At 44.9% G+C, this 23,341-nt stretch overlaps 1 protein-coding gene, 1 long non-coding RNA gene and 1 pseudogene across 5 annotated transcripts in view; 1 reads left to right on the top strand and 2 right to left on the bottom strand.

The window, feature by feature from the left end:
- Nucleotides 1-23,115, top strand: part of LOC143676990 (sodium-dependent multivitamin transporter-like) — an 82,109-nt gene extending 58,994 nt beyond the window's left edge. For 3 of the 4 annotated variants that reach the window (XM_077152395.1, XM_077152393.1, XM_077152394.1), the window contains exons 2-16: nt 8,474-8,971; nt 9,275-9,340; nt 9,616-9,667; nt 10,048-10,115; nt 10,430-10,584; nt 10,956-11,096; nt 11,297-11,426; nt 11,934-12,022; nt 12,404-12,516; nt 14,049-14,116; nt 14,534-14,620; nt 14,760-14,941; nt 15,135-15,238; nt 15,487-15,602; nt 15,941-23,115. In XM_077152395.1, coding sequence (XP_077008510.1) covers nt 8,579-8,971; nt 9,275-9,340; nt 9,616-9,667; nt 10,048-10,115; nt 10,430-10,584; nt 10,956-11,096; nt 11,297-11,426; nt 11,934-12,022; nt 12,404-12,516; nt 14,049-14,116; nt 14,534-14,620; nt 14,760-14,941; nt 15,135-15,238; nt 15,487-15,602; nt 15,941-16,078 — 1,902 coding nt within the window. In that variant the 5' untranslated portion in view covers nt 8,474-8,578 and the 3' untranslated portion in view covers nt 16,079-23,115. The remainder of the gene's footprint in view (nt 1-8,473; nt 8,972-9,274; nt 9,341-9,615; nt 9,668-10,047; nt 10,116-10,429; nt 10,585-10,955; nt 11,097-11,296; nt 11,427-11,933; nt 12,023-12,403; nt 12,517-14,048; nt 14,117-14,533; nt 14,621-14,759; nt 14,942-15,134; nt 15,239-15,486; nt 15,603-15,940) is intronic. The other variant, XM_077152396.1, reaches the window with a different exon arrangement.
- Nucleotides 3,012-5,343, bottom strand: LOC143676685 (serine/threonine-protein kinase MAK pseudogene; annotated as a pseudogene).
- Nucleotides 9,851-16,045, bottom strand: LOC143676991 (uncharacterized). Its single transcript, XR_013172335.1, has 4 exons — nt 15,815-16,045; nt 12,813-12,902; nt 11,216-11,371; nt 9,851-11,028 (listed from the first exon to the last, which is right to left on the bottom strand). It is a non-coding gene; the product is annotated as an uncharacterized LOC143676991 (long non-coding RNA).
- Nucleotides 23,116-23,341: the final 226 nt, after the last annotated feature.

Genomic DNA, 23,341 nt, shown 5'->3' with positions numbered 1-23,341 from the left:
GCTTTCAGTCTTTCCCCATTGAGGATGATCTTAGCTGTGGGTTTTTCATATGTTCTCTTTATCATGTCGATGAAGTTCCCTTCTATTCCTATCCTTTGATGCGTTTTCATAAAAAAAAAAAGGATGTTGAATTTTGTAAATGCATTTTCCGCATCCATTGAGATGATCATGTGGTTTTTCTGCCCTGATTTGTTGATATGGCGTATTACATTAATTGATTTTCTTATGTTGAACCACCCTTGCATACCTGGAATAAATCCCGCTTGGGTCGTTGTGTATAATTCTTTTAATGTGCTGCTGGACTCAATTGCAAGAATTTTTTTTGAGGATTTTTGCATCTATATTCATTAGAGAGATTGGTCTGTAATTTTCTTTTCTTGTAGTATCTTTGTCCTGGCTTTGGTATGATGGTTATTTTGGCTTCTTAGAATGAGTTAGGTAGCTTTCCCTCCCCTTCAGTTTTTTTGAAGAGTTTGAGCATGATTGGTACTAATTCTTGAATGCTTGGTAGAATTCACGTGTGAAGCCATATGGTCCTGGAATTTTCTTTTTGCGGAGATTCTTGATGACTGATTCAGTTTCTTTACTTGTGGTTGGTTTGTTAAGGTCATCTGTTTCTTCTCAAGTCAATGTTGCTTGTTCATGCCTTTCTAGGAAGTTGTCCATTTCATCTACGTAGTCTAGTTTATTGCCATATAGTTGCTTATAGTATTCTCTCATTACCTCCTTTATTTCTGTGGGGTCAGTGATTATGTCTCCTCTCCCATTTCTGATTTTATTTATTTGCATCCTCTCTCTTTTTCTTTTTGTCAACCTGGCTAGTGGTCCATCAATTTTACTGATTTTCTCAAAGAACCAATCTCTGGTTTTGTTGATTTTCTTGATTGTTTTCATGTTCTCAATTTCATTTATTTCTGTTCTAATCTTTGTTATTTCTTTCCTTTCATTTGCTTTGGGACTAGTGTGCTGTTTTTTCTCGAGTTCTTCCAAGTGAACAGTGAATCCCTCAATTTTTGCTTCTTCTTCCTTTTTAATGTAGGTGTTTAAGGCAATAAATTTCCCTCTTAGCACTGCCTTTGCTGCATCCCATAAATTTTGATATGTTGTGTTTTCATTTTCATTTGCCTCAAGATATTTAATTATTTCTCTTGTGATTTCTTTCTTGACCCACTGGTTGTTTAGGAGTATGTTGTCTAGCCTCTATATATTTGTGAAATTTTATTTTCTGGCCCTCTGCCTGTTACTGATTTCCAACTTTCTTCCATTATGATCTGAGAAAGTGTTTTGTATGATTTCTATATTTTTAAATTTATTGAGACTTGGTTTGTGACCCAGTATATGGTCTTTCCTTGAGAATGATCCATGAGCACTTGAGAAAAAGGTGTATCCCACTGTTGTTCTAAAAATGTCTGTTAGTTTAGTGTATTATTCAAATTCTCTGTTTCTATATTGATCCTCTGTCTCGATGCTCCATCCATTGATGAGAACAGGGAATTGAAGTCTCCAACTATTATTGTAGAGGTGTTTGTTTCTCCTTTCCGTGTTGTCAGTGTTTGCCTCATGTATTTTGGAGCATTCTGGCTTAGTGCATAAATGTTTGTGATTGTTATGTCTTCTTGTTGAATTGTTCCTTTTATTAATACATAGTATCCTTTGTCTCTTTTAATTGTTTTACATTTGAAGTCTAATTTGTTGGATATTAATATAGCTACTCCTGTTCTTTCAGATTGTTGTATGCATGAAATATCTTTCCCCAACTTTTCACTTTCAGCCATTTTTGTCCTTGAGTGTGAAATGAGTCTCCTATAGACAGATATAACTAGGTCCTGTTTTTTAATCCATTCTGCCAGTCTATGTCTTTTGATTGGGGAGTTTAATCCATTAACATTTAGTGTTATTACTGCAAAGGCAGTACTTTCTTCTACCATTTTGCCTTTTGGATTTTATATGTCATATCTAATTTTTTTCTCTTTTTACTTTTACTTTTTTTTCTACACTCTTCTCCTGACTCTTTCTCCTGCCCTTTTCCTATGTACCTGTAATGCTCCCTTTAGTATTCCTTGCAGAGCTGATCTCTTGGTCACAAATTCTCTCAGTGATTGTTTGTCTGAAAATGTTTTCATCTCCCCTTCATTCTCTTTTTTTTTTTTTTGCATGGGCAGGAACCAGGAATTGAACCCAGATCTTTGGCAGCAGGTGAGAATTCTGCCTGCCGAGCTACCATGGCCTGCCCTCCCCTTCATTTCTGAAGGACAGTTTTGCTGGGTACTGAATTCTTCATTGGCAGCTTTTCTTTTGTAGATTCTTACATATATCATACCACTGCTCTCTCGCCTCCATGGTTTCTGCTGAGAAATCCACATATAGTCTTATTGGGCTTTCCTTGTATGTGATGGATTGCTTTTCTCATGCTGCTTTCAAAATTCTCTCTTTCTCTTTGACATCTGACAGTCTGATTAGTAAGTGTCTTGTTATTTTTTGCTGGTGTCTAGGCATTTGTTTTCCTTATTTAGTTATTCTGGAGGTTGTTTTTACTCCTTTACTTAAGATTTTCTTGCTGGACAGCTTTGTTCTCTATCTGTTCTTTGGCATTCAGTTTGATTTATTCTAGACCCCTAGCATAGGTGCTGTTTAACTGATCAGAATTTTTCAATTCTTGTTTTTCTTTTTCTTGCCCTGCCTATACGGAGACTTTTTTTTTTTTTTTTGAGAAGGGTCTCCTCAGATATTATAGACGCCAGTCAGATTTTCCCAGACTGGACTGGCCCACGTCTCAGGATGAGAGAGTAGCCTGCATCTGTTTTCCCTGAAGGTGAGACCCAGCAGGTTGACAGACTTTCCTCTTGAGCTTCTAGACTCTGTGTTTTTCCTGTCTTGCCCAGCATGTGGCGCTTGTTTGCCTGTGGCTTCCCACCAGGGTAAAGTGGTGTGGTGCCTTTAATTTCAGGAGACTCTCCTTGCCAGGGGTGTGCTTGAGACAGAAGTGAGGTGGTAAGTTGGCATTAATTGCTTCAGTTTTCCAGTCCCTGGGGCTTGGATCCCTTCAGGTAGGAATTCCACTTGAGCTGGGCCACACATTTCTCTACAGGAAGATACACCCTTTAGGGTATTAACTCCTTTCATCTGACTAGTTACTTTTTTTCTCAGAACAGCATAATTCCACCCTTGTCTGGAGCAGTGCTGGAGCCTGAGAAAGCTTCCACTTCTATCTAATGAGCTGTAGTAGAAACAAAGCAAAAAAGTAAAAATCCTTTTCAAAGTAGAACCCCTGCTCCTTGGGTTTGTCAATCAAGAGCTTAAGTTGGTACATGGCTCTATATATCTCCAGGCTCTATGTGTCCCCTTTTCTTGGGGTCTAACCCTTTTGCAGTATTTTGTGCCGTCCTACTCAAAAAGCCTGAGGTTTTCTTTTTTTTCTGTCAACCTGCCCCTTTCTGCCAGGGCAAATACTTCTAGAATCTTTAGCCCTTATTCCACGTTTATCTGAGCTGGGGGCCTATTTTCAGTAGCCAGAATTTGATAATTAATTCTGTGAGTGGAGCTTGCTTGAACTAATCCCCTGCTGCTAGTAAAGTCTATTTTCTTTCCACTCAGGGAACCAGTCTGCTGTGCCCATGGGGGAGGGGCACCAGCCTCCGCATCTTGGGAGACTTCCACACTTCTGTGTGGGGTCTCAGCCAGTCTAGCTTGTCCACACTGGTGTATGCTGTGTGTGCAGTTGCTGATATAGCCCTAGCAATTGTTCTCTATTGTACCTGGCTATTTACTAGCTACTGTGTAGGATAAACTAAATTTCACACCTCACTTAGCCACCATCTTGCCCATTTGTGGATGTTTTTATTGACTGTGTGCTTTGGAGCTCATGTTCTGTGACAGCTGAATTGGCTGCAGTGGCTGATGGCTGATGTTCAGCTGGGGCTGTCTGACAGTCTCATCAATTATGTCCAGCAGAGGCTTAGGTTCTAGTTCAACTAAAGATGGCTTTGATTCTAGCAGTTGTAACTGCTTACTTAAAGTATGTTTCATTTCAGAAGATGTGAAGAAGGGCCTAACTTGACCAACTTTAAAATATGGATGTTTCAATGCCTGGCTTGCTATTGGTTGTTTCTTTGGATCCCAATTCAACATTTCATTCCTGAGCTGAATAGCTTCATTACTGACATTGGAAATAAGAGTTTTTAAGTTTTTGTGAACACACTGGGTGTTCTAGTTTGAAAGCTGCTGGAATGTGATATACCAGAAACAGAACAACTTTTAAAAAGTGGAATTTATTAAGTTGCAAGTTTTACAGTTTGAATGCCATGAAAATGTCCAAATTAAAGCAAGTCTATAAAAATGTCCAATATAAGGCATCCAGGGAAAGATACCTTGGTTCAAGTAGGCTGATGACATTCAGGGTTTCTCTCTCAGCTGGAAAGGCACATGGCCAGATCTGCCAGCTTTCTCTTCAGCAGCTTCCCTGGGGCTCTGCCCATTCTGTTGGCTCTGTTGATTATGGTGGCTCTTGTGGCTCTAAAGCTTTTTCCAAAATGGTTCCCTCTTAAAGAGCTCCAGTAAGCAACCCCGCCTTGAATGGGTGGAGACTTATCTCCATGGAAACCATCTAATAAAATGTTACAACCTACATTTGGGTGGGTCGTATCTCCATGGAAACAATAAAAAAGATTCCACCCAGCAATACTGAATGAGGATTAAAGGACACAGTTTTTCTGGGGGTACATAATAGCTTCAAACCAGCACACTGGGGGAAGTGAAAATTCATGGAGTATGCAAGCTGGTACTCATCTCGCTAGTCTTTTTGGGAATCCCTAAGACTTGGCAAATTTTAAAGATTTCATCAACCTCACTTGTCCATGGGAAAAGTGGTCTTAACATATACAATTTAGCAATTATACTCCTAATGGGGGGCTGTAAATGAAGCTCTTAATAAGACTGCAGGAGCACGATACCATCTTGTAGATAGATAATGGGTATATGGTATCTGTGATCTTAATTCTTTTGCAAGTCCAAAATCATCAATTTTCACAAATTCAGGACCCATGCAAAACAAGCTTTCGGGCTTAATGTCCCTATGGAAAAAAACATGTTTATGAATGAAAGCCAACCACTGCAAAATTTCATACATAATATTTCTGATAAGTGACACAGGGAATAACTTGTTTCTGTTTTTGATCAATTGACAGAGATTTTCTTTCTTATATTCAAATACAAAATATACATGGTTATTTTCTCTGATAACTTCTTCCAGTTTAATCACATTGGCATGATTAAGTTTCTTCAGAGACTTGATTTGTCTCAAGTTCATACATTCATCCCAAGAATAGAACTTCCTCCTCATCCTTTTTTTTGCTAAACTAAATTGTTTATTTTTCTGTGAAGTCCTCTCAGTTCTGATATGTTACACTGTGTGTGACATTTCAGTCATTTACTATCACACAAATGTGTGATAGTCCCCATAGTAGTTGCCTTCAAAAATATATATTTTATTGAGAAATTTTCATACACATAATAGTCCATACATGATATACAATCAATGGCTCACTATATCAACACATAGTCGTGTATTCAGCACTATGATCATTTTTAGAACATTTGCATCACTCCAGAAAAAGAAAATAAAAAGAGAAAAAAAAACTCGTACAGCCCATAACCCTTACCCCTTCCTCTCACTGAACACCAGTATTTCAATCTACCCAATTTTTTACCCTTTAGCCGCCCCTCTCATTTATTTTTTATCCTATTTTTTTACTCACCTCTTCATATTCTGGATAAAATAAGCATCAGACACAAAGTTTTCACAATCACATGGTTACATTGTAAAAGCTGTATTGTTATACAATCATCTCAGAGAATCAAGGCTACTGGCACATAGCTCAACAGTTTTAGGTACTTCTCTCCAGCCACTTCAATAGACCACAAAATAAAAAGGGAAATCTATGTAGTGCACAAGAATAACCTCTAGGATAACCTCATGACTGTTTGAAATCTCTCGGCCACTGAACTTCATTTTGTCTCATTTCTCTCTTCCCCCATGTTCTAGTTTGCTAGGTGCCAGAATGTAATATACCAGAAACAGAATGGCTTTCAAAAGCAGGAATTCATTATGTTGCAAGTTTACAGTTCTAAGACCATGGAAATGTCCAGATTAAGGCACCAACAAGAGGTTACCTTCACTTAAGAAAGGCCGATGAAGTTCAGGGTTTCTCTCTCAGCTGGAAGGGCACATGGCAATGTCTGCTAACTTTCTCTCAGGACTTCTTGTTTCATGAAGCTCCCCCAGTGGTGTTTTCCTTCTTCATCTCCAAATATCTCTGGCTGCGTGGGCTCTAAAGTTTTTTCCAAATAGCTCCCTCTTAAAGAGCTCCAGTAAGCAATCCCACCTTGAAAGGGTGGAGACAAATCTCCATGGAAATGATCTAACCAAAAGTTACCACCCACAATTGGGTGGGTCACATCTCCATGGAAACAATAAAAAAGCTCCCACCCAGAAATATTGAATGAGGATTAAATAACTTGGCTTTTCTGGGGTTCACATGTAGAAGTTCCTCTTTGCTTTCTGGTATATTGGAGTAGACAGCGGGAAATACTTGAAATCTCTGAGCTGCAATTCAGCTGCCTTGATCTCTGAGTAATAATAGCCTTTGTCTTGTGCCCTTGTGATTGTAAAAACCTTATGACTGACGCTCACTTGTACCATTTTTATCCGGTTTTACAACTTTAGAGTCTAGTGATCACTAAAGACAGCCGCTAATATTTACCAATGAAGGGACTTGGGTAAGACCAGAACTAATCCACTCCAAGTCCAAAGTTATCTTGAGACTGGATCCATCCAAAATGGGCCCACCTAACATGTGCAGTAGCTTAGACTTTAAGTCACTATGCCTAATTATAATACTAAAAATCACACCCATCATAGTATTAAGACCGCTGTTTTCTCACATATGTTTTGTGACAAAGCATGTAATCAGTCTGCGCATGCTCAATAATTAGATCACTTTTAATTATATCATCTAGAGCTATTTATCCTAAAACCTAAAGGCCATCTGATCTCATGCTTCATTCCTAGCAATAAACTCTTTTTCTCTTTGAAACCCTGGTGTCTCAGGGATTTGTCATTGAGCATATCCGACAGAAAATCCACCACCTTTGTCAGGTAACAAATATGTTTGTAATAGCAGAAAACTTCGACAATGACATAATGCAGAAAACATGTGCAGCACAGTGTCTGGTGCGTAAACTTTCTAAAAAATGCAGGCGCGTCCTGTCTTGTGCCTTTGGACAGGAGACAAGCTGGTGGTAGTGAAAGACAAGGATAGACAAGCCTGAATTGCAGATTAGTGCCTTCCACCCACTGCTCAGGGGCCCTTGGAGGGGCCACTCCCCCCAGGTGCTGGCTTCGATGCTCTCTCCTTTCCTCCCTGTTTGGAAATGTCTGAGGCACTTTCCAGGATGCTGGTATACAATTTGCATTCCAGTGAATAGGTAGGGAAAACATTTTTCCTCTCCCTCTGCAGCTCACATCACTCACATGGCCACAGCATGAGGTAGCACAGAGCCAAAGACTTGAAGGTCTAGTCTAATCCTAGAATGCTGTTGAATGTATGCTCCCTTTTTCCTATTCTCTAGGGCTGAGCTGGGGTTTGAGCCACAGGGTCCCAGCTCACAGGTGATAGGGCCATTCCGATCACAGGGATTGACTCCCTCAAGGAGCCAGTGGCTGCTGAGCTTCACCCCGCCCCTAATTCCTTATCTCCACTAAAGCCCTGATAGAGCCAGACTCAACCTTTTCCCAGCCCCAGACGCCCCAGGTCCTCCAGGCAGCTCTCCCACAGGTGGGTGTTTGCACCCAGAGGGTCAGGACCACTCTCCCTGGTAGCTGGCTTCTCTCCAAAGTGGCTCTGTAATCTTGAGTTCGGAGTGGAGGGCTGAGTGCCTTTGGGAAGGATGAGCCTGGAGCAGAAGGGCTGGCCTGGGGATGGCTGGGATGGAGTTTGGGGCTGTCCTGGAGGACTTCCCACTAGGACAGGTGCTGAGAAGGGGTGCTGTTGGGGGGGTGACATGGGAGCTGGGAGGCAGGGGCTGAGGTCAGGGGAGATGAGGGAAGCCAAGCTGCCCTTTGTCTCCGTGTCTTCCTCCCTGCTGGGCCATGGTGCCAGGCCAGGCTCCACCGGCTCCGTGGGATGTGGTGGCTGGGTCTGTGCCTGAGAGCGGGGGCAGGAGTTCTGAGAAGAAACTGGGGCCAGAGTTGACTTTCTTTTGTTTTTGGGGTGGAAATCTGAGGTCTGGTATATCCACAGTTCTGTTCACTCCAAGATCCTGGCTAAATTACTGTCTCCTGGCCGCCTCCTCTGCTGCTTCTCCCTCCCCCGCCTCCCCTCCCCAAGCTGGCTGGTCCAGTCCTGTAGGTGTGAGGCCCCGGGGCAGGTGACCCTGCTGGCCAGGTGGGCCTGACCGGGCGCTAACTCCTTCGCAGCCCACCCCGACAGCTGACTCGGTGGAGTGGAGGCTGTGAGCCTGCGCGGCTGGGAACCAGGTTGTAGCTGCCACCCCGGCTGCAGGTCCTGGACACTGTGCAAACATGAGTGTGACCACAAGCGCCTCGACAATGCAGCCCCCAGCCTCCAGTGTAGAGCCGGCTGTACCTGCTTTCTCCCTGGTGGATTATGTGGTCTTTGCCCTGCTGCTGGTCCTCTCCCTTGCCATTGGACTCTACCATGCCTTCCGTGGCTGGGGCCGGCAGACTGTCAGCCAACTGCAGTTGGCGGACCGCGCAATGGGCTGCCTCCCCGTGGCGCTGTCCTTGATGGCCACCTTCCAGTCGGCCGTGGCCATCCTGGGCGTGCCGGCCGAGATCTACCGATTTGGGACCCAGTACTGGTTCCTGGGCTGCTGCTATTTCCTGGGGCTGCTGATCCCTGCACACGTCTTCATCCCTATCTTCTACCGCCTGCACCTCACCAGCGCCTACGAGGTGAGTGGGGAAGGAAGGAAGGAAGGGAGGCGCTGGGGCCACCAGGGTCAGGGCTGGAGAGGAGGAATGGGACGCGCACGAGGGATCTGAGAGCCCAGGCCTCCTCCACCCAAAGAGGGTGACAGCAAGGATGTTGTGTGTTTATAGGGTTTTGTTGGGGGAGGCAGAGGCCCAGAAGGCCCCGAATTGGACATTCCCTTGGATTCCTGGGTCTCTTTAGGGAAGCTGGGTGCGAAACGTGTGTGCATGGGGCGCGGTGGGGATTGTGAGAGGAATGTATTTTTTCTGTATATTTTTGTCCAGTACCTGGAGCTCCGATTCAATAAAGCTGTGCGAATTTGTGGAACAGTGACCTTCATCTTTCAGATGGTGAGTGCAAGGAGGATAGAGATTGAGCTGAGACATGGTAGAGGGACCTGGACTATGGCATGCTGGGGGTCAGTATGATGGGAGCCCCCAGAGGCATCCTGCTGCCCACTCCTTCCTGTTCTAGCACAGATACCGTAGTGCTGAAAAGCTGAAATGTCGAAGCAAGTGAAGGGGGCGGGGAGCGGGCTTAGGTGAGAGGAAGCCACTGGGCCTGTGGCACTAAGGCCCACCTCTCCCTTCTCCTTTCCCACCCTGTGCCCTCTCCTTCACGACAGGTGATCTACATGGGGGTTGTGCTCTATGCACCGTCGCTGGCCCTTAATGCAGGTGAGGTATCACAGCCCTGTCACACTAGGAAGATACCTTTCAGAGAGGATGGTGGAGGATATGCCAAAAAGACTCCAACCTTGGTCAGGGAATTGTCTTACTGCTTGGGCTCTTGGATTAGTATCTATTAGAAGAAGAAGCAGGCTTGGTGCACCTCACTTAAACTAATCAACAGTATCTCACTTTATTGCTCAGTCTATCTTTGGGGTTATGCTGTGCAGATATTTTCTCCATCGTCGTGAATGATTAATTTCATTCTTTAAGCACTGACCAGTGTTGTCCTGCTTCATCTCTAAGACATGACTGCCCTCACCGAGGCAGGCTAGCCCACTGGGAAGCCCATTTCTGGAAGTAGGAATGTGACTTTTATCTGCTTGCAGTGACTGGCTTTGATCTATGGCTGTCCGTGCTGACCCTGGGAATGGTGTGTGCCGTCTACACTGCCCTGGTGAGTGCAGGGAGCCTCAGGAGGGGGGGGATGGTAGGTAAATGTGGGGAGGGGGGTGAAACAAAAAGATGGCTGGGAGGACAGGATGATATGCTAGGAATGGAGTGAGAGTCACTGAGATGCAGAGATGGGATGTCATGAGAATATACGAGATGGGACAGGATGAGATAGTGCACTAGGAACAGGGGACTCAGCAGGGGTTCAGTGATGTCAGCAGGGGCTCAGCAGTTTTACTCCCAGCTGGCAGGATGGTGTCCTCCCTGCTGAGCGGTTTGCAGAATGTCTGCCACAGGCTTGCCGTCTTCTCCCTGCAGGGCGGGCTGAAGGCGGTCATCTGGACAGATGTGTTCCAGACGCTGGTCATGTTCCTAGGACAGTTGGCAGTAATCATCGTGGGGTCAGCCAAGGTGGGCGGCTTGGGACGTGTGTGGGCTGTGGCTTCCCAGCATGGCCTCATCTCTGGGATTGAGTAAGTATACCCCTGCCCCTGCGGGGGTCCTCAGCGCCTGGGAGCTGTGTCTCATCCTAACGTCTAATCTCATGGCTGCAGGAAGCCCAGGGCACACTGTGGAAGCCTCAGGCAGGACTCTGAGAGGGCCAGCTTCTTGGAGGGGTGCTCGCAGGTGCCAGGCTAGGGGTGGAGTGCTCAAGAAGTTTTTATACCCAGAATGGGGTCATGGTTTGAAGAAACAGAGCCTCTGCCCCCAGTTGTTGCTCTGCCTTCAGTCCCCAGCTGCTCATCTTCAGTAGCGCCCTTGGCACTAGCAGCAGGGTCTCCGTTGTGCTCTCCTGACCCTGTTGCTAGGTGGGCCGAGTGTGACCAGGTGGTGTCCGTCGCAGGCTGAATCCGGACCCCTTCGTGCGGCACACCTTCTGGACCCTGGCCTTTGGCGGCGTCTTCATGATGCTCTCCCTGTACGGGGTGAACCAGGCACAGGTGCAGCGTTACCTCAGCTCCCGCACGGAGACGGCTGCTATGCTGTGAGTGCAGGGACAGGGTGATGGGGACAGGGGCTGGGACGGTGCGGGGCTGGTTCCCTGGGGGACATGGGGGGAGACAGGATCTACCACACACTCACTGGGGTCAGCACTTCAGTCACCTTTCTGGGGACTCTGGAGGGAGGACCTGGGATGTCCGTGAGCCAAGCCCCAGCTCTGTTCCTGCCCGGCCTCTCCTGTAGCTCCTGCTATGCAGTGTTCCCCTGCCAGGAGCTGGTCCTTTGCATCAGCTGCCTCATCGGTCTGGTCATGTTCGCCTATTACCAGGAGTATCCCATGAGCACCCAGCAGAGTCACGCAGCTCCTGACCAGGTGAGCAGGGCCCCAGCCCCTCCTGTGCCCGGACCCCCCGAGGCAGTACACCAGGAGCTGCAGGAGAGACTCCCGCCCTGGGCAGTTGATGGCACTAAGGTCCTTGCCTGTTTAGGGGTTGGACGTGGAGGAGGCCAGCCCGGGCAGCACAGGATCACGTGCTCACCCTGCTGGGGGTGGGGACCTAATGATCCCGGCTCTTGGTCTCCTCTTAGCCCTGCAGCAGCCCCATTTTATAGGGGAGAAAACTGACTCAGGTAGGTGACTATGCTGACCTGTCAGCCAGGCCAGCGCTGGGGTGGGGACTGCCCCTCTCTCCCAGAGCCCATTCTCTTCCCAGCTGCTGTGGAGCTGCTTGGGTTGGCAGTGATGCCTCAGGGACTGCAGCCCTCCCTGACACCCCTCTCTGTGGACTGTCTGGGGCCCGTGCTGACATGGCTTCCTGGCGATGGCTCACCTGGGCCCGGAGGCCCTCTCAGGGGAGCCTTGTGTCTGCTCTGCTTGCAGCTGGTCCTGTACTTTGTGATGGATCTCCTGAAGGGCCTGCCCGGCCTGCCGGGGCTCTTTGTGGCTTGCCTCTTCAGCGGCTCCCTCAGGTACCCCCTTGACCATGTCCCTCAGATGTGTGACACTGACCCCTGCGGGACATCCTCCGAATTTCTCATTGTGCCCAGCCCATCTGTGGGTGTCAGGACAAAGCACCTCCTCTCCCAGGAGACACCCCCTTTTTGGTTAAGGATTCTCAGTCTGCAAAACCTGGAATTGTTCTACTTGAACAAGATTTGTACCCACGTACACGGCCTTCCAGGCCTCCCCCAAGATGGCCTCTGCTGTCCACTGTGGGATGGCTTTTCGTGCTGTGCGTGTCCTGTCTCCCCCCTTTAGGGTGCTATTTCCTCCATGGGGTGCTAGTCCTTCTTAATTTTGCCCTGTCAGCTGCCAGACTGAAGGCAGCTCGCCTTTCTCCTCTTTCGCAGCACCATATCCTCTGCTTTTAATTCGCTGGCAACAGTTACGATGGAAGACTTCATTCGACCCTGGTTCCCTGAGATCTCTGAGACCCGGGCAGCCATGCTTTCCAAAGTCCTCGGTGAATTATGTTTCCTCAACTTTCTTTCTTTTTTTTTTTATTACCACTTATGATATTTTATTGGCATGACAATTGACAAGGGTCCCTGTTGCATTATATATCATGCTAAGAGTTGTTTGGCCATCTACATTCATCTCACTGGCTAATATATTTTCTCAAATTTTAATTTCATTCCCAACATTGATTTTAACTGTGACAAAAGTGGATAATAGTAATTCCTTAAAGCAAGTAGCAATTAGAAAAATATATTTTGATTTTTATATTAAAATTCCTAGGATGTTGGTTGGTGTACTCACCTAAGAAGAGAGTCACGGCCTTTGGCCTTCTTCAACAGCCTTCTTAATCCTTTCTGGAAATATCCTTTGGTTCATTTTTATTTCCCTTCACTAAGCAAAAGAAAGTCTGTCAATGCAGGTATCAGAGTTAGTATTTCTGGCACTTGTAAACAGATATATCCTCAACAAGAGGAACAATTTTAGCTTTTATAGCATGTCATTAGGTATGGAGTTAAACTGATTTAAAATATATATACATGGGTTTGGTTCCTGGACCATGCACTGCCACACACACCCCCCCCCCCCCCATATATATATACATAGGCTACTTTTTATAACCTTAGCTCTGAAAAAGCTAACACCCACAATAGCATTCAATTGCAGAGTTCTCGCCATCACTCTGTCCTACCATATATTGATATGATACTGTTTCCTTATTTTGTTTGAGATTAAAAGTGAGCAAATAATGTATACATTTAAGTGAAAACGTTTTTGCGTTCAAAATACGACCTGCCCATAGGACTTAAGGAGCTGTATTTCCATTCCCTATTAAATAGCTTCTCTTCAGATCCCTTTTTCCTATTGTTTGAAATGGAAAAAAAAAACCCTGCATGTTTATAGTCATGTGCAGAGATTTAGTGTCTAACTAAATAGTAACAGTTAAAATAAACCTAAATGTATTTGTGTAAAAGAAAACTCTGTTCTGTTGGAGGTATTGATCAAAACCTCCATAAGAGGTTGCTTTAATGTTTGTATTGTTCTGAATAGGAGACTTAGTTACATCCCAATGAATGCAACATATACTTTCACAGGAATTTCCTCTGCTTTAACAATTTCAGAATAACAAAATAAGGTTAATCGTGCAACACTAAGGACCTGAGGGGCATAAATATTACATATATTGAGTTTTGGTTTTTATTCAATAAGTCTTAGCGTATAGTCCTGCTGCAATTATAGAGTTTGTTTCCTCATCTTTTAAAGAGCCTTTTGTCACCAGATTGCTCCCCCGGGGGCAGCCTTTGCCTAATGAAACACACAACCTTGTTTACAGGGCATTTCCTGGGGAGGTCTCAGCCTCAGATAAGAGTGAGGACAGGATGGGAGGGACCTGGCTTTGGGGCGTGAGGTGACATGCCCGCTGCTTCCAGGGCCACAGGGGAGGTGGTTTGGGCGGGGAAAGAACTTTGCTCTCCTTTTTAATCTTTTAATCGTGTTAACACACATCTCCTTTTCTCCTCCCTTTTCCTTTTCCCCAAGCCTTTAGCTACGGGCTGCTTTGTCTAGGAATGGCCTATCTTTCCTCCCAAATGGGGCCTGTGCTGCAGGTAATGATTATGGAGAGAAGGTAGCTTTAAGGGAGGAAAGGAACTGACTGAAACAAGAAATTGGGGGAAATGCTATTTTGAGGGGGAAGGCATAGGGAGCTATGTCAGAATTCCCCTCTGATGGACTAGCTTTAGCTGTGAAACAGACTCACAGGGAGCCAAAAGCTCCAGTCACTCTTGGGGCAGTGTTGGCTTAGACACCTGGGAGAAGAAACCAAAGCCAATTCCAACACCCACTCCTGCCTGTGGAGTCTAAAGTTGCTTTATGCTTGTTTCATCTGGAAGGGGCTGGAAGAAGTTCTGGCCAGTGGTCTCTGAGGCAGTGGCAGGTGGCTGGTGGCTGGGCCCTACATCGGCAAGGCTGGGGTAACTGCCGAGGTCTTCTTTTCTCATTTTCCCTCCACCCCGTCCTCCCAGGCCGCACTCAGCATCTTTGGCATGGTCGGGGGGCCGCTGCTCGGACTCTTCTGCCTTGGGATGTTCTTTCCTTGTGCCAACCCTCCCGTGAGTGACCCTTTTGATTCCATGGTCATGTGAGGGGGTGGGTCTGGGGAACGGCTGGGGCCTGGGGTGGAGGTTTGGTAGGGAGGTGGGGACGGCCGCGGTCCAGCATGTGCGCAGGAGACTGTGCTGTCTCGGTCAGGGTGCCATCGTGGGCCTCTTGGCCGGACTGGTCATGGCCTTCTGGGTCGGCATCGGGAGCATCGTGACCAACATGCGCTCTGGCTTGTCCTCCGCTCGCCATAATGTGTCCAGCTTCTCTCTGCCCAGCAACTTGACCACGGTCCCCATGACCACACTACTGTCCTCCTCCACCCTCTCCAGGTGAATTGGGGCTCACTCTTCTTGGAGAGAGCAATTCATCTTGATTTGCTAGGGGCTGGGCCACCAGAGGCCTCTGGGAGGGGCTGGGTGTTGGGCCCCAGGCCTTGGGAACCGTGTAGGTGGAGGGAGCCAGGTGCCTGAGGACTGCCCTGTCTGTGAATTGCTTCATCTCTTTCCCCTTCTGCTCTCCCAGGCCCACAGGGCTGCAGCGGTTCTATTCCCTGTCGTACTTGTGGTACAGCGCTCACAACTCCACCACAGTCATTGTGGTGGGTCTGATCATCAGTCTACTTACTGGTGAGGGGATTTGGGATTAGGACCCAGAGAAACAATGAAGGTGGGGCGGGGGGTCCAGGCAATCTTGAGTCTCATGGAAGACCTGCCTCTGCCCCTTGGAGCTCCTGGGTGCCTGTAGCTGTTAAGCTTTCTGGCTGAGATCTAGGATGTGGGTTGGGGCCAGATAAACCCTGGAGCCCAGAGGACAGAAGGCTGCCGGGTGTGGACTGGACATCCAGTCAGAGTCTCAGAAGCATCTTTGCCTTTAGGGGGAATGCGGGGCCGGGTCCTGAACCCTCGGACCATTTATCCAGTGTTGCCCAAACTCGTTGCCCTCCTGCCTCGGTCCTGCCAGAAGCGTCTCCCCTGCAAAGCCTATAGCCAGGTAGTACCTCTGTTGTCCAAATTCTCCTCTGCCATCCGTTCCCCAAAGAGCGCTCTGCCCCTTCCAGTTTCCCCTCCATCCCTTTAAGCATGGGCTGTCCCACAGCTGCTGTCCCAGCTTCTGTCCCTAGGGGACTATGAGTGTGGTGGGCAGACAGGTCTTGGGCCCAGAGAGGAGCACCAAGGGCTGGCTCTCCCAGCCCTTCTCCCCACCTGCTCTTCCTCTGATCTCCCGCCTGGCAGGGATCCCGCTGTCTTGTCACTTTTTCTGCTGTAGTTCCATCACCACCCCTTTTGTTGTATTCCTGCCACCCACTCTCCTTGCTGTGTGTTCTCCAGGACCTCCTCACGGACCCTGGCATGTTCCCGGAGAAGATGAACAATGACAAGCTGAAGGGCAGCAGTGACAAGGAGGTCACGGCCATGTCTGGGGCAGGCAGCAGTCCCAACTCCGTCGTCCAAGAGACCTCATTATGACCTGGGCCCAGGGCTCAGGCCACTGCCCACACTGTGCAGGAGACCCCACTGTGTTACAGGAATGTTCACTCCATGTGGTCCACAGGGATGGGGGATCCCCTGGAGGACCCAGTCCTCCCCAGCTGACCTTGTTCTCACAGGTCCTAACCTGCAGTAGAAATTTCAGCCTCATGGGGGGCATGTGGATAGGGCAGGGTTTCTGGCTTTGGCCTCACCAATCTATTCTCTAGAAAACAAGGCCTGCTGGGGCACCAGAGCATGCCAGCAGTAGGGATAGAAGCGAATCCTCTGGCAAAGGACAGTGGCCTCTCATTCAACATAGACAAGTTCCTCTGACATGACTAGACATAGCATTTCTGGTTATAACTGCTCTTGGGCCCAACTTGGCAAGATTGACCATCTCCACCGAAATACTTGTTGCCTACACCAGCAGTCATGTCCGTTGCAGTCCCATGTGAGCTCAAACGCCTTGAGGCACAGTGGACTGCTGTGTGCCTTTTGGACTACCTGTGGCATCCGGTTCCTTCTCATCCTCACCAACTTACCTCTGTTCTTGAGAGGAAAGACTTTGGTGTCCCTGTGAGGCCTCTCAGACCTAAGGTGCGTTCCCTTGCTGTATGTAGAGTAGGGACTTTTCCACATCTCTGCTTCACTGCAACCTCTGCACTTGGTACTTGGGGTGGGCAAATGTTCACCCTAAGAAACTAGTGCTGTATGCTGTGACCAGGTCCACTGGAGCAGCCACTCCTGACTCCTGAGCCATTACACCTCAGTGTCATTGCTTTTAACATTTTTAATTATAAAATATAACATATATACAAAGCAAAGAAAGAAAAAAAACAATAGTTTTCAAAGCACACTTCAACAAGTAGTTACAGAACAGATCCCAGAAGTTGTTATGTACTACCATTCCATCATTGCAGATATTTCCTTCTAGCTGCTCCAAAACACTGGAGGCTAGAAGGTATAGCGATATAGTGATTCAGCAGTCATATTCGTTTGTTCAATCCTATTTTCTCTGTTATACCTCCTTCTCCTCTGATCCCTCTTCCAGTCTACAGGGATCTTTAGGCAATGCTCATTCTGACTTTTTCATGTTGAGAAGGAGTGTCAATACCTAAAGGATAGGTGGATGTGATCAATCGATAATCTTAGAAAACCTGGTTCTTCTAGGTTTCAGGATTTATCTGACCTAGGAACCCTCCAGGAATTATAGGCTCCAGGAAAACAAAGTGCATGAAACGTTTGTAGAGTCTCAGTTTGAGCCCTAGGTGTTTTTTTTTTTTTTTCGCACGGTCAGGAACCAGGAATTGAATCCGGGCCTCCAGCATGGCAGGTGAGAATTCTGCCTGCTGAGCCGCTATGGCCTGCCCCCTAGGTATTCTTAAGAGTCAACGGGAGTGATGTTGATTGGGGTTTAACAAACCATGGCAATTAGCACTGTCTAACTGAAACTTGCATAGGAGTAGCCTCCAAAATAGCCTCTTGACTCTTTTTGATCTTTCTTAGCCACATGCTTTATTTTATTACATTTCTTTTCTTCCTTTTGGTCCAGAAGGCATTGTTGATCCCATAGTGTCAGGATGAGATTCAGCCCTGATAATCATGCCCCACTTTGTGAGGGAAATTTTCACCCCTGAATGTCATGTCCCACGCTAGGGGGAGGGTAATGATTTTGCTTGTAGCACTGGGTTAGAGAGAGAGAGTGTGTCTACATCTGAGCAACAAAAGAAAGCAGCCCTGAGACCTTGTTATGGGTAGTCTTTGCTTCTCATCTACAGAATCAGGTTTCATAAGGGCAAGCCTCAAAATCAAGGGCCTGGCCTATTTTCTTAGGAATCCTTAAGGATTGAGAAGGTACTTGGGGTTTCTAGATGGAAAAGTTTAATAGTTCCACATACACATATGTTTTTCCTCTGGACCCTCAGGGGATCTTTTGAAGTATCAGCCCATTGTAGTCTGATATGTATCCTGGTATTACGTTAAGCAATACAGAATTACAAGGTCTCATTCCCATTCTGGACTCCAAGAGTTTCAGTTGTTTCAATGAGCTGTCCTTACAGGTTGATTTAGATTGTGTTACAGAAAATTTAGGTTCTAGACATAATAAGCCTCTCTGCCTTTGGTTTCATATGGTAAATGAAGTTCTACAGAACATACATTATCATCTTTTACCCTTTATTCTGATTTACCTTAGACCCAGCCAGATAAGCTTTGTTTTTAAGGCTAACTGGGGCCTGATCTCTTTTTCAGTTGCTTTAACTGTTATTGTAAATAGCTATGCTAACTTTCAGGGCTGCAGCACTCCATTTCTGCATCTTAGGTGTCAGAGTTATTCGAAGTTCCAGGGAAATACCAGCTGATATACATATACCTCAGTGTCTCAGAATCTAGAAATACATTTACAACTTCAGACTAAGTGTGGTTACTATAAGATCTTACAGTCTAGGCTCCAATTTCGTTATAAGAATTTTCTGAAAGAGACCTTAGCATATGTGTTCTTTTGTTTCTGGCTTATTTTGTGCAACACGTTGTCCCCAAGGTTAATTCAGTTTGTTCCATGCTTCTTGAATACGTCCTTTTTATAGCTACACCATATTCCATTATATAAATGTATCACAGTTCACCATTCTGCTTCTCAGTCATTGTAGCCTTTGGCTATCTCCATCTATTGGGCATCGTGGATAATGTCCAAAATAAAAAAAAACTCTTTGTTTATTTGGTTGTACAATCAACAGCACTGTCAATTTTAGACAATTTAACTTTCATTTTCAATCATGTCCTTGGTTCTAAGATGTGTCTCTTCTAAACAGCATATATATGGATTTTATTTTTAAACCCATTCTGTCAATATATGTTTTTTAATTTGTTAGTTTAGTCCATTAACATTCAAAGTTATTACTGTAAAAGCATTTCTTGAATCTACCATCTTATCCTTTGGATTTTATTTGTCGGATCTATATATTCTTTTCCCTTTCTCTCTTCTTATCCTTTAAATTATCATTACTGGCACTTTTTAATTCTGTGGCCTCCTCTATACTCCCCTTCCTTTTTTTTTTAATGACGGGACTCCCTTTAGTATTTCTTGTAGAGCAGGTCTCTTGTTGACTAGTCCTCTAAGTCTTTGTCTTTGATGATTTTAATGTCTCCTTCGATTTTTTTGAAGGATAACTAGGCTGGATGAAGTACTTTTGGCTGGACATCTTTCTTGTTCAGGATCTTAAACATATCATACAACTGCCTCCTTGCTTCCATGGTGCCTGTTGTGTAGTCTGAAGTCAGTCTTATGCATTTTGCCTTGTATGTAGTACATTGCTTTTCTCATGGTGCTTTCAGGACTTTCTGTTTCTCTTCAACATTTGACAGTTTGATTTGCATGTGTCTTGGAGTAGGTCTATTTGAATTTATTCTATTTGGAGTTTGTTGGGTCTCTGTGATTTAAATATTTGTGTCTTTTTATAAGGATTAGGAAATTTTCCATTATTGTATCTTCAACTAACTTTTACAGCCCTTTTCTCTTCTACTTTTCAGATGCCAGTGATTCTTATATTTGTGTGCCTCTTCTTGTCCATCATTTCCCTAAGATTCCATTCCATTTTTTCCATCTTTCTTGCCATTTGTGCACTTTAGTATGGTTATTCTGTCTTCTACCTTACTTATTTGTCCTTCTGCTTCTTTGAATCTGCTATTGTGTGTCTGTTCTAGTTAGCTAGCTGCCAGAACACAATATACTAGAAATGGATGACTTTTTAAAGGGGGATTTATTAAAAGTTGCTAGTTTACAGTTCTAAGACTGTAGAAATGTCCCAATTAAAGCAAGTCTATAAAACAGTTCAAATTAAGGCAGCAACAAGAGGTTACCTTACCTCAAGAAAGGCCGATGAGTGGACAACCAAAGCTATAGGCTGAGCCCCCAATCCTGGGGTTTGTTCATATGAAACTTAACCCCACAAAAGATAGGTCAAGCCTATTTAAAATTAGGCCTAAGAGTCACCCCCAAGGGAACCTCTTTTGTTGCTCAGATGTGGCCTATCTCTCCAGCCAACACAACAAGCAAACTCACCACCCTCCCCCGTCTACATGTGACATGACTCCAGGGTTGTGGACCTTCCTGGCAATGTGGGACAGAAATCCTGGAATGAGCTGAGACTCAGCATCAAGGGATTGAAAAAACCTTCTTGACCAAAGGAGGGAAGAGTGAAATGAGACAAAATAAAGTGTCAATGCTGGAGAGATTCCAAACAGTTGAGAGGTTGTCCTGGAAGTTATTCTTACGCATTAAATAGATATCACCTTGTTAGTCAAGATGTAGTGGAGAGGCTGGAGGGAACTGCCTGAAAATGTGGAGCTGTGTTCCAGTAGCCATGTTTCTTGAAGATGATTGTATAATGATATAGCTTTCACAATGTGACTGTGTGATTGTGAAAACCTTGTGTCTGATGCTCCTTTTATCTACCTTATCAACAGACAAGTAAAACATATGGAATAAAGATGAATAATAGGGGGAACAAATGTTAAAATAAATTTAGAGTGAAATGCTGGTGATGGGTGAGGGGGAGGGGTGGGGGATATGGTATGTATGAATTTTTTTCTGTTTTCTTTTTATTTCTTTTTCTAAATAGATGCAAATGTTCCAAGAAATGATCATGATGATGAATATGCAACTATGTGATGATATTGTGAATTACTGATTATATATGTAGAATGGAATGATCAAAAGTTAATGAATGTTTGCATTTGTTTGGTGTGTTTTGGTTTTTTTAAAAAAAGAAAAAAATTAGTAATAAAAAAAAGAAAAAAAATTAAAAAAAAACCACAATGAGATATCATATCACACCCACCAGAATGGCCATTATCAATAAAACAGAAAAAAATAAATAAATAAAATAAAATTAGGTCTAAGAGTCACCCCCAAGAGAACCTCTTTTGTTGCTCAGATGTGGTCTCTCTCTCTAGCCAACACAACAAGCAAACTCACCACCCTTCCCCTGTCTACATGGGACATGACTCCCAGGGGTATGGACCTTCCTGGCGATGTAGGACAGACAGAAATCCTAGAATGAGCTGAGATTCAGCATCAAGGGATTGAGAAAACCTACTTGACCAAAAGGGGGAAGAGTAAAATGAGACAAAATAAAGTGTCAATGGCTGAGAGATTCCAAACAGAGTCAAGAGGTTATCCTGAAGGTTATTCTTATGCATTAAATAGATATCACCTTGTTAGTCAAGATGTAATGGAGAGGCTGGAGGGAACTGCCTGAAAATGTACAGCTGTGTTCCAGTAGCCATGTTTCTTGAAGATGATTGTGTAATGATAAAGCTTTCACAATGTGACTGTGTGATTGTGAAAACCTTGTGTCTGATGTTCCTTTTATCTACCTTATCAACAGATGAGTAAAACATATGGAATAAAAATAAATAATAGGGGGAACAAATGTTAAAATAAATTTAGATTGAAATGCTAGTGATCAATGAGAGGGAGGGGTAAGGGGTATGGTATGTATGAATTTTTTTCTGTTGTCTTTTTATTTCTTTTTCTGAATAGATGCAAATGTTACAGGAAATTATCATGATAGTGAATATGCAACTGTGTGATGATATTGTGAATTATTGATTATATATGTAGAATGAAATGATCAAAAATTAAGAATGTTTGCATTTGTTCGGTGTTTTTTGATATTAAAAAATTTTTTTAATTATTAAAAAAAAAAAAAGGCCAATGAAGTTCAGGGTTTCTCTCTCAACTGGAAAGGCACATGGTGAACATGGTGGAGTCTGCTAGCTTTCTCTCCAGGCTTTTTGTTTCATGAAGCTCCCCTGGGGACATAGTCCATTCATCTCCAAAGGCTTCTGGCTGGTGGACTCTGTGGTTCTCTTCAAAATGCCTCCTCTTTTAAAGGATTCAGCAACTAATCAAGTCCCACCTGGAATGGAATCTCCATCTAATCTAAAAGTTAATGCCCACAATTGGGTGTGTCACATCTCCATGGAGATAATATAATCAAAAGACTCCAATAAACATCTTTGAATAAGGATTAAAAGAAAGGGTTGCACAGGTGGTTCAGTGGTAGAATGCTTGCCTTTCACGCAGGAGACCTGGGTTTGATTCCCAGACCATGCACCCCCTACTCCCCCCAAAAAAAGAAAAGAAAGGGTTGCTCCCATTAGATTGGATCAGGATTAAACTATGGCTCTTCTAGGGTACATAATCCTTTCAAATCTGCACAGTATAATACTTCTGATTTGGTCTACTGTATCTCTCATTTCCGTGAGCAGTCATTTTTCTATTTAATTTTTTGAATTCTTTATGCTCTTCTAGTGTCTTCCTGATATCCTTTATTTTCTTATAAATATTCTTGGGTACTTGTTCCATGTTCTGTGTCCTCTCTGGGTTTTTTTATTACTATTTTTACCCTCCAGGGTTTTTATTTTATCATTTGGCTGGGCCATTTCTACTTGAGATCTTCATGGGCTTTGTGATTTTCTGTGTGTTCAGAGTGCTTGATTATCTTAGTATGGTTCTTTTGCAAGTTAGTTTCCTTCACTCATTGAAAGTTTTGTATTTACTTGGTTTTGCATAGAAGACTTCCTTTTGTGCTTGGTTTGCCGATAATTCCTCTCCAACCAAGGTCCAGATCTTATATATGGGGAAAGTTCTACTGAGGGTTTACTAAATGCTAGGCTAGGGTGCACAGGTGTTTCAGTGAAAGAATGTCTGCCTGCCACGTGGAAGTACCAGCCATGAAGTGGAGGAGAGCAAGATCGGCTTTCATCTTGAGAGCTGCATGGTGAAGGATGTCAGGTCAAGAGAAGGGAGGGAGGCCAGCTTGGGATGGCAGCCTGAGGAGGGGAAGGAGGGCACCCCCACAGTGCAGGCTGGTTTGCGGTGCCAGAGCCCAAGTGTGATAAGAGTGTCCATATGCTAGTGGTGACCTGGTGTGAGGTGTTGGAGCATAAACAGGGTGAAGAGAGCATCGTCACAGGGAAGGAGACCTGATGTGGGGTGTCAGAGCTGGAATGGGGGGGAGTCCATGCATGGGACACCTTGATGTGGGGTGTCATAGTACGAGGCAAGGGAGAAGTAACTACACATTGGTTGTCAGGGAATCCCTAAGTATGTGTGTGCATACCCTACATGGGGGTTAACAGCTCAAACTGAATGAAGAGGGCCTCCACACATGAGCTGCCACTGACAGACTCATTTGGAAAAAATTACCAGGGAAGTATGTTGAAAGAGGACGCATGAAGAAAAGCTGAATTCAA

This window comes from Tamandua tetradactyla, chromosome 3 (genome assembly GCF_023851605.1).
Source record: "Tamandua tetradactyla isolate mTamTet1 chromosome 3, mTamTet1.pri, whole genome shotgun sequence".
Classification (NCBI taxonomy): Eukaryota; Metazoa; Chordata; class Mammalia; order Pilosa; family Myrmecophagidae; genus Tamandua; species Tamandua tetradactyla.
Note: the sequence above shows the minus strand (reverse complement) of the source record. Positions and strands in the feature narration are given on the sequence as shown.